The sequence below is a fragment of the Mastomys coucha genome, unplaced genomic scaffold (genome assembly GCF_008632895.1).
Source record: "Mastomys coucha isolate ucsf_1 unplaced genomic scaffold, UCSF_Mcou_1 pScaffold13, whole genome shotgun sequence".
In the NCBI taxonomy this organism is placed as follows: Eukaryota; Metazoa; Chordata; class Mammalia; order Rodentia; family Muridae; genus Mastomys; species Mastomys coucha.
Window position 1 is genome coordinate 221,977 of NW_022196895.1, and position 10,459 is coordinate 232,435.

The 10,459-nt window shown below is 40.3% G+C and overlaps 1 protein-coding gene across 7 annotated transcripts in view; it reads left to right on the forward strand.

Moving 5' to 3' along the window:
- Cul2 (cullin 2) overlaps positions 1-10,459 on the forward strand; it is a 47,271-nt gene that overhangs the window by 19,654 nt on the left and 17,158 nt on the right. For 5 of the 7 annotated variants that reach the window (XM_031364853.1, XM_031364852.1, XM_031364851.1 and 2 more), the window contains 4 exons: positions 3,913-4,015; positions 6,138-6,232; positions 8,810-8,915; positions 10,032-10,114. In XM_031364853.1, the coding sequence (XP_031220713.1) occupies positions 3,913-4,015; positions 6,138-6,232; positions 8,810-8,915; positions 10,032-10,114 (387 nt within the window). The remainder of the gene's footprint in view (positions 1-3,912; positions 4,016-6,137; positions 6,233-8,809; positions 8,916-10,031; positions 10,115-10,459) is intronic. The other 2 variants (XM_031364857.1, XM_031364856.1) reach the window with 1 other exon arrangement.

Sequence of the window (10,459 nt, forward strand, 5' to 3'; positions counted from 1 at the left end):
CCACCTGCCTCTGCCTCCCAAGTGCTGGGATTAAAGGCGTGCGCCACCACCGCCCGGCAAAATTAGCCATATTCTTTACCAAAATACTATAAAAACAGTCTGGCCCAGATATTGAAATTCTCCACTGAAACCTCTTGGGCCAGGTACGTACAATTCAAATCAAAAGTCTTCCATATGCCTACTTGTTGCAGCATTTTCTCTGTCCAGTCACATTAGGGCAGGGACAGGCCTGTGATTGGTCAGGAATAGAGAGGTGGAGCTAGAGTTGGAGGAGGAGAAAGGTCAGAGAGCAGGAGGAGAAGGAGCGTCATCATAGAGTCAGATGTCATCATAGAGTCAGACGAGGAGGACGAGTCAGACAGACTCCGCATGGTTAGAACCAGGCTAAGGTTTTTACAATGTTGAATTGATTGGGTCAAAATATTGTCTTTATTATTTGGTTCTGAAATTATTGTATTGGCATTTTGTAAATTGTGATATTATATAAACCTGATTGGATAATTAAGCCTTAAGAGTCATTCATTACCTACCAGGTACTAGGCACTAGCTAGATGAATGATTGTGGGGGTGTTTAAGGTATTGCATGTGAGTGAGATGTTGCAGCTAGCTGGGAGAAAATAGCAAGAACCCACCGATACCTGCACAAGAACGTGGCACCACGGGAAAGGGAGTTTGCGGGGTGGATTGATTTTTTATTAATTCCTGCAACACCTACTAGGATAGCCCATTAAGCCCCACTTAAAGTATTCTACTGCTTTCCAAATCCAAAGTTCCCAAATCCACATTCTTCTAAACAAAAGCAGGGTCGGGCCTCTCACAGCAATGCCCCACTCCCAATACCAAATCTGTTTTAGTTAGGGTTTTACTGTTGTGAACAGGCACCATGGCCAAGGAAACTCTCATTAGGACAACATTTAATTGGGCTGGCCTACAGGTTCAGAAGTTCAGTCCAGTATCGTCAAGGCAGTCTGGCCTTTGCTGTTTTCAAACTCACAGGGGTCTCACAAGTGTCGTTATTATAGATGTGAGTTACCATGCCAAGCTTTAGCAACAACAATCTAGTGCCAGTGCTACTAGTAAGATTTTGTAGATATTGTGGAGAAAGATGGAGTGGGGTAAAGGCATGGAGAAGAGGTGTCATGTGGCCCTGGGTAGACGAGTCAAGAAAGGCCTGCAGAGGAGTGAAACTGCTCTAGATTGGTTTTTTGGTTACTCTAACAAAGCTCATGAGACTGTGAACTTAGGACATCCAATCTACAGTCACGTGTCCCCATTGCCTTGGCTGGTGGTAAGGTGCTGACAGACTTGTGGAAGCACGTGTCAGGAATCTCTTCACCTCATGGTGGCCAGGAGGCAAAGAGGAAGGCGTTAGTACCCCAGTGTCTCTAGACTAGCACCATTAGAGCCCACTTAAGGCTCCACCACATCCTTGGTGGCCAAGACTTAAACATGAGCCTTTAGTACACACTTCCCAAACTCTAGGTGATGGTGTTATACATAGAAGGTAAATAGCAAATTTGACTAAGGTGAAAACATTTGCTAATTAGGTTGTGTAAGTTGTGACTTTTACATATGAATGCAGCTCTGGCCTGCATTGCACGCAAGTGCAGGACCGCACTAGTGCTGCCTAGAGTCTTCCTGCACTTGCTCTGTGGGACTTATGTCCTCTAGAGACTCACTTCATAAGACAGAACTGTTACTGCTAAGCTGAATATTAGTACAATAGACGAAATCCTTCAGACTAACAGGAAATCACTTAATTTATTCTATCTGCAGTTATCAATGAGAATCGTTTGTTCGGTGTCCTGTGTCCCAGACACTGATCATAAGATGATGTTGTCTCTAAAAGTCTTTTACAGTGTTAAATCACCAGCAGGGTATCATTGCTGTGGTGGTTTGCATGCATGTAGTCTGTGTACTTGTGCTGCCTGGTACTGGTGGAAGCCAGAAGAGAGTGTTATATCGCTTGGAACAGTGTGAGCTGCTACCCATGTGGGTTCTGGGAATTGAATTCAGGTCCTCTGGAAGAGCATTCCACACTCTTAACTTTAGAGCTATCTCTCTGATCCTAATTACTGTCTGTATGAACTTGTTTCAGTGATTATTAGGGTGCAGACTTGAACACAGAATTTTAATATCCAGCTGTTTTTATTTTTTTTTACCTCAGTATATCTAGAGTATGATATGGATTCTGTTGAATTCATCTCTTAGTTTTCTGTGAAGCAATTTGATTTATTTGGGGGCAGGAATCTAAAAAAGGAAATAGATTTTGTTTTGTATTTTATGGAATATCTGAGTGGCTTTTAAGTGACTTTGAAACAGACAGCTTACCTGGAAAATTACCTCCTTAAGTAACTAGTACTTCATTTGATCACATATTCATGTGTTCTTATATATGTATATATCCATGTATGTGTGCAGGTGTGTGCGTCCTGTGGAGATCAGGCCTCAATTCTCAGCTGTCATTCTTCAGAGTGTCTGTCTTGATTTAAATTTTTTTGGGGGTGTCAGGGCATTGTGATTTACACCTTTAAGTAATCCTAATACTCTAAGAAGCAAATGTAGGCAGATCTCTGGGTTCCTGGCCTGTCTGGTTGCAGATCAAATTCTAGGCTAACCAGGACCTGACTTAAATAAATAAAAATAAGTAAAGACCATGATTTAAATAAATAAAAGTATAGCTGAAAATCACAAGCTGTATTTAGAGGCTCAGTGTATTTTGTAGCATTTTCCCTATCTATCAGTGCCTGACACCTGTCCCTTACCACACTGTAGCATCTTCCCTATCTATCAGTGCCTGACACCTGTCCCTTACCACACTGTAGCATCTTCCCCGACACCTGTCCTTACCACACTGTAGCATCTTCCCTGTTGATCAGTGCCTGACACCTGTGCCTTACCACACTGTAGCATCTTCCCTATCTATCACTGCCTGACACCTGTGCCTTACCACACTGTAGCATCTTCCCTATCTATCACTGCCTGACACCTGTCCTTACTACACTGTAGCATCTTCCCTGACTATCACTGCCTGACTCCTGTCCCTTACCACACTGTAGCATCTTCCCTGACTATCAGGGCCTGACACCTGTCCCTTACCACACTGTATCATCTTCCCTGTCTATCAGTGCCTGACACCTGTCCCTTTACCAGACTGTTGTCAATTTTCTCATAGTGGAAGTTTAAATTCTTAACTGGTGGGTACTTATATCTTTGCTTTCTATAATATTGATTAATATTTTATAGTTTTAAGTTGTTGATAGTAAGTAGGTCCAATATATTATATTCTTTAAGATTTATTATTGTGTATATATGTGGATTTGCACACAATGTATGGGTGTTTTCTGAGGCTGAAGCATTGGATCCCTGAAGTTTAAATGAGTTATGAGCTGCCCAAAGTGATTGTTAGAAATTGCACTTTGAATCTCTGCAAGAGCAGTATATTTTATTAACAACTGAGCCCTCTCCTGTGCCCCCATACTGTATTTTTAGGTAATTTTGTTTTCTAAAGGTTTATTATATTACAGATAGCACAGTCTATAGGGGATTTTACACAGAGGTATTTGTGGCACATAACATATGTTTTGCCCATAGAGACCAGAAAAGGGTGTCTGGAGCTGGAGTTAGAGATGGCCATGAGCTGTCGTGTGGGTGTCAGGAACCAAACGCAAGACCTCTCAGTAGCACATGTCTCTGCAGCCCTGCTCTTTTTATTTGTTTAAAGTATGAATGCATGATAACATCGTAAGTAGCCCTATATTTGCAGTTTACTTTTTCGTCGTTTGTCTTGCTGGTGTACTAGGAAGGTAGACACAGAAGTTCCAGAACCACTACGCCCAGCTTGATGCTTTCTTTTTTAATGCCAAATATAATATCATGTCTTTACTATGAGGACCTTAATAATCTATCTAGAGATATCTATGCTTTATGTGTGGCCTATCCTGAACCACTTGGAGAAAGACTTTATGCGGAAACAAAGATTTTTTTGGAAAATCACGTTCGGCATTTGTATAAGGTAAGGGATAATATTGCTGTGAGGCGCTTACACTTGCAGCTGTGCTTATTTGACTAGCTCACTGATTTACCGTGGAAAACATCCACCAAATTTGTTTTTTCTTTTAATTTAAATTTTTTTAAAAAATTTATCTTTATTTAATTATCTTTGACAATTTCTTTGTTTTTTAAGATTTATTTATTTATTTTATATATATATATATATATATATATATATATATATATATATATATATGTATACTGTAGCCATACAGATGGTTGTAAGCCTTCATGTAGATGTTGGGAATTGAATTTTGTAGTACCTCGCTTGCTCCAGTCAACCCCGTGTGCTCAGGCCCAAAGAGTTATTTATTATTATAAATAAGTACACTGTAGCTGCCTTCAGACACACCAGAAGAGGGTGCCAGATCTCATTACGGATGATTGTGAGCCACCATGTGGTTGCTGGGATTTGAACTCAGGACCTTCGTAAGAGCAGTCAGTGTTCTTACCCACTGAGCCATCTCGCCAGCCCTAATTTTAAATTTTAAATGTTATCATACAAAATATTTACTTTAAAAATACACATGAAATTAACCAGACCTAAATTTCTAAACAATGTATTCCTAGCAGTATTTAAGATCTGTAAATTAAGCATCATTATTTGGTTCACAGGGCAAATCAGTTTGGTTCTTTACGGTTTATACCTGCTATATAATGGGGCCATCATCACAGATCTCACTCATTTAAATGAGGTGCTGTGTCCCCTGAATGGTCCTTGGATTGTTGGGCCTGGGAGAATCTTGCATTCTGCTTTGGTGTTGATGGCAACCATCAGATCATAATGGTCAGACAACACAGCCTCTGCCTTAACTAGGGAGAGATACCCTATTGACCCAGAAGGCTCAACAATGTGGAAGAGGAATAGACTGCTTTTAGGTCTTGTTTATTGTCCATTGCATACACTCTTTAGTGTTTGAGTATGCATGTGTATCAACTCATGGCAGAGGTTTTGATAGCAAGTACTTTAAAATTGTTTCAGTGTTTTTAATATATTACTTTGGGTGAATATGACTATTATAAGCTATTGAACTTTGCTTTACATATTAATAGCCATATAAGGTATTAATGTTACCATTTATTAAGTTAGGCTATAGTTGTTTTTGTTTTTTGAGACAAAATAATTATGTTATTCAAGATGGATAAGTAGCCTAACTGACTAGCCGTGAGTCCCCCTCAGCCCTGCCTCCTCAGCTCTTTGGGGCCACCGTGCACTGGGGAAGCTATGTAGGGTTTTGCTTGTTTGTTTTATTTTGAGAGATAAGGTCTTGCTTTGTAGCCCTGAGCAGCCTAGAAGTCACAGACCTGGACTAACAGGGCATGTGGGCATGCCACCATGCTCAGCACAAATTCTTTGAGAAATAGAATTGAAGTTGTTTATGACTCAAGCCTAAAGTCCTATATTGGGGAGGCTGAGGTAGAAAGAGTGCGGGGGAGGGGGGGATCCTAGGCTACAGGGTGTTCAGGTTCAGTCTTGCCTACAAAGTCACATTTTCTTAAGAGCAGAAGACTCACTCAGCTGGTGGCCTGCTTACCTGAACACTAGGATGACCTCCAACAATGCCCAAGCTGGTTGTATCACTGCGTACCTGCAACCCTAGCACAGGGAACGGCATTGCAAGTTACAGGCCAGCCTGAGCAACGAGAAGTCCTATCTCAAAAACAGTTTTAAAAGTAATTTTGTGAAAAATCCATAGATATGCTGGAATTGTTTTATATATTAACTGTGTGGTGCTACAGATTGAACATGCTTTGCTCATGCTAGGTGAGCATGCTACAGGTTGAACATGCTTTGCTCATGCTAGGTGAGCATGCTACCGCTGAGCTACATTCTCCATCCATGTTCTCTCGCAAGCTACAATCATTTGTCCTTTTATTTTGGAGAAATCTTTGGATAGTCACTCTATATTCTAAGGCTCATGGGTTTTTTCCCCCAGTTTCATTTGTACTAAATATAATTTATAAATGTGGGTGATAATGCTTGATTTGTGCTATTTTTAGGAGTTTGATTACATATATTTTAAAATTTTATTGTAATGAAAATGATTAGTACTTTCAAAGCAAAAAATATTTTTTCTGTTTAGAGAGTTCTGGAGTCTGAAGAACAAGTGCTTGTTATGTATCATAGGTACTGGGAAGAGTACAGCAAGGGCGCCGACTACATGGACTGCCTGTATAGGTGAGTGCTTTGAATCCTGACCTCTTAGCACCATCTGCATTCATAGTTGGTTGTAAGATTTACTTTTATGGTTGGATGGTGGTAGCCTGTGTCTTTAGTCCTAGCTCTCAGGAGGCAGAGGCAGAGGCAGAGGCAGAGGCAGAGGCAGAGGCAGAGGCAGAGGCAGGCAGATCTCAACAAGTTTGAGGCCAGCTGGTCTATAGAGTGAATTTCAGGGCAGCCAGGGCTACACAGAGAAACCCTGTCTCAATGAACCAAAACCAACCAAACAAGATTTACTTGTATGTACATGAGTGTCTTACCTGCATGTGTGTCTCGGTACCTCTTATGCCTGGCGTCCTCAGGCTAGTAGATCCCTTTGGACTGGAGTTACAGATGGTTGTGGGTGTTTGAAATTGAAACATGGTCCTGGAAGAGCACAGGGCCTTCTTTCTACCCTAATGATTTGTTTGTAATCAATGTATACTATTCTAATGAGTTTAATTTTGAAGGAATGATTTATATTATTTCCCATTGGAATATGGATTACTAATAGGTACTTTGATAGATAGGTCCACATCAGAGCAAGGTGTGTATCTGTGTGACAGGCAGGAGTGTAGACAGTTACCCTTGGAAAAGAAGAGAATGAAATGTTGTGACTGTTTCTTCAAATTGTCTAGAACACGTTAAACTCCACCAGATAAGTGTGAAAACTCAGGTTGGATGACGCTTAGTGAAGTAAATAAATCTAAGCCACATTTCCAGAAGTTATGCGCCCTGCTCTCTCTTTCCTCCTTTCATTACCCATACTGCTCCATCTGGCTGCTCTTGCCTCCTTTCTCTGGAGAACTAATTCTCACAGGTTCTCATTTCCCTTCCTAAATTTTCCTCTTTCCTACATGGTTTCCGGCTTAGGTCCTGTACTTCTGTGGTTCTCTTGAGCTGATCCTATTTGATTCAGTCTTGTAGAAGTAAGAGCAGTTGACTGTTGCATAATGATAGAACTTAAATTTTAGGAAATGTCATTGATTGTTTCAATAGCAAAGCTTCTATGTCCTAAGCCATTGTGGCTATACCATCACTAAGTCTTAGGGATCCCTGTGTAAGTAGTTACTGATTTAAAATACCTGTCTATGACTATTGCTAAGCAAAGCAGACATTTATTGACAGAGTAAATAAATACTAAACACTCACATGAAGTATTTTTCTCTTACTCTAGGCCTAGACAGTCTACTCTTGTAATCTTTATGGCTTGAGATGGATACAGTGATAATTTGCCATATGCTTTGTGGCTTGTCCCATAAATGGGCCTGGGTTTCAATTTCTCAGTGTGGAGAAGCTGATGGCTTGGTAACTCTCCAGGCAGTCTGCTCTTGCACCTGCTCTGGGGCAGCACCCACCACAGTACCGCAGAAGCTCTCAGTTCTCCTAGCGTGTTGCTATTCCTTTGCTTTGCTGGTTCAACACAAGTATAGGTTACTTAATCTAAGTTGCCTTTGCAGAAATATCAGTTTCCTCAAGTAGTTTTTGTTGTAAGATGAGAATCTCTCTCACTGTGTTCTTTGCTGGGCTGGTCTGGAACTCTTTGGGCACGAGCTCCCCTGTTGTTTAGCCTTACCAGATGCATAATTATTTTTTTAACATTATGTAAAATTACTTAAGCCATTTTAGAATTATTGTTTGTTTTGAGACAGGGTCTTGCTATCTTGGCCTCATCTATAACTTGTAACCTGTGCTTCTCAGCCTCCCAAGTGCTGTTGTATATATGTGTGTGTGTGTACCTGAGCATTTGCTTGCACATCTATGGCCTTTGTTGTTTTTACAGTCTGTCTCAGGCTGCTGATCCAGATTTGTATTCTAGTGTAAACTTTAGCAGGCCCTGCTGTTTGTAGACTGTTGCCATTCTTTTACAATTCAGTAATATTTTAAATAGAAATTTCCTTTTAGAACTTCATATTTGCTGGCTGCTATTTTTTGATTGGTGCCAGAAGAGGTCCTTCAGCACCCTTATACTCCAGAGAGGAACTGAACATATAAAAAAATTTATCAATGAAAGAAAAGGACTGTGTGTGTGGTAGCAAGTGCTGTGTAGTTGGTAAAATATTTTGTTCCTCATGGGAAGGTAGAGTTTAGAAGGAGATCAAGGCAGGCTCAAAAGGTACAGAGATCTGAATGAAAGCAGCTAGACATTGTAATCGTGGCTACAGGGCATTGCAGGCTGGAGACCAGTCTTGTGCTGGCCTGTACTCCTGTCTTAGTCCATCCTTAGCTGAAAGCCACTGTAAGACATCTGCTTGAAGTTGGGAGCATTGTGGTGAGAATCGAGGGGAAGCGGATCTTGTTCCTTTCCTGTGCTGGGGGCTGTTTTAGTCTTACTGTCTGAAAAGCTATTGGTGTAGTAAGCTTTGCAGAAAGTCCGGGGCTAATAATTTACTGTTCTCATTCATTTCTAACCTGTATATGTTTTCTTTTGGTGTTAATCACTGCATTAGTTTGTGAATGTATGACTCTGAGATTTAGTGTTCTAGAGTTCTCAGTTATTTGCTTTCCTGACTGATTTTTGACTGTATATCCATGGTTCTTACATTTGACTTTCAGGTATCTCAATACCCAGTATATTAAAAAGAATAAATTGACGGAAGCTGATTTACAATATGGCTATGGTGGAGTAGATATGAATGAACCACTTATGGAAATAGGAGAGGTAAGAACTTCTTTAAGTGACTGCACATATAGACTTGTCAGAGAATAGACAGCCTTGTGGCTTCAGTCTCCCCTTCCACCTGTCATTAGTGGTTGGCCCATCTCTATCTAGTATTTCAATATTGAACAATCAATTAGGATTTTACAAACTATTAATTTTCAGTGATGGTTACAGCCATGGGTGCAGGGGAGACTTGCCTCCTGACTGTAAGGACACAAGCTGACAAGCTGGGCTTGATCTCTGGAACACTCCTCATAACGGAAGGAGAGAATAAACTCCAGAACACAAACACACTAGTAGTAATGAATAATAACAACAGCAATAATATACAAGCATATATATACAATAATGTTTTTAATCTTATAATTCTGAGTTGAAGACTGCTACTTTAAATGAAAACTTATTTTTCCTTCTGTTCCTGTTGTTCTTGTCGGTTTTTTTTGTTTTTTTTTTTAAAGGTTTATTTATTTATTATGTGTAAGTACATTGTAGCTGTCTTCAGACACACCAGAAGAGGGCTTCAGATCTCATTACGGATGGTTGTGAGCCACCATGTAGTTGCTGGGATTTGAACTCAGGACCTTTTGGGAAAGAACAGTCAGTGTTCTTAACCGCTGAGCCATCTCTCCAGCCCCTTGTTTTGTTTTGTTTTTTTTTGTTTGTTTGTTTGTTTTTTGAGCCAAATTTGAAACAAGCTTTAGTAAATTCAGCCAGGACTATAGATGCCACCAGGTTCATAAGCTGGACTCCTGGAGTATGAATTTCCTTCAGCTTTTGCTTATATTTTAAAATATCAATAATAATCCTGTTGATGGGTGTTTATATTATAAAAAAAATCCTTGAGGCCTGGTGAGATGGCTTAGCAGTTAAGAACACTGACTGCTCTTTCAGAGATCATGAGTTCAAATCCCAGCAACCACATGGTGGCTCACAACCATCGGTTATGAGAAACAAATTAAAAAAACCTATGGGCCAGAGTGAGTGGGCCGGAGTGAGCAGGGCCTGGAGAGAGTGGGGCCTGAGGGGAAAAAAGAAGAATTATAAAAAAATCCTTGAACGAATGTTAAGGGAAAAACTACCTAATTCATCCTTGATGATTTCTGTTTTTCCTGGCAGCTAGCATTGGATATGTGGAGGAAGTTAATGGTTGAACCCCTTCAGAACATCCTCATCCGGATGCTGCTTCGAGAAATTAAAAAGTGAGTTTGGGTTTTATGTCCTCAGTGTGTGTAGTGTTCCTGCCAGTTCTGACCAAGTGTGAGTCTACCTGATTTTTTTTTATCAGGTTTTCACTCTTAAGGTTTTTCTGGTTATTTCTTACAGCAAATTCAAAATGGGATTGCCTTCTTGCTTTCCAATTCAGGTAGTTCACTGTTGGCATACAGCAGCACTACTGATTTCTGTATGTTCATTCTGTATTCTGCAGATGAGCTCATTTACTTTAATAGTGGTTTTTGGGTTGGTGGTGGTGGTGGTATAAAATTTGGGATATATTTCTACCCCCAAGGCTATTTATAAACCAATACTTTTACTCCCCCCCCCCC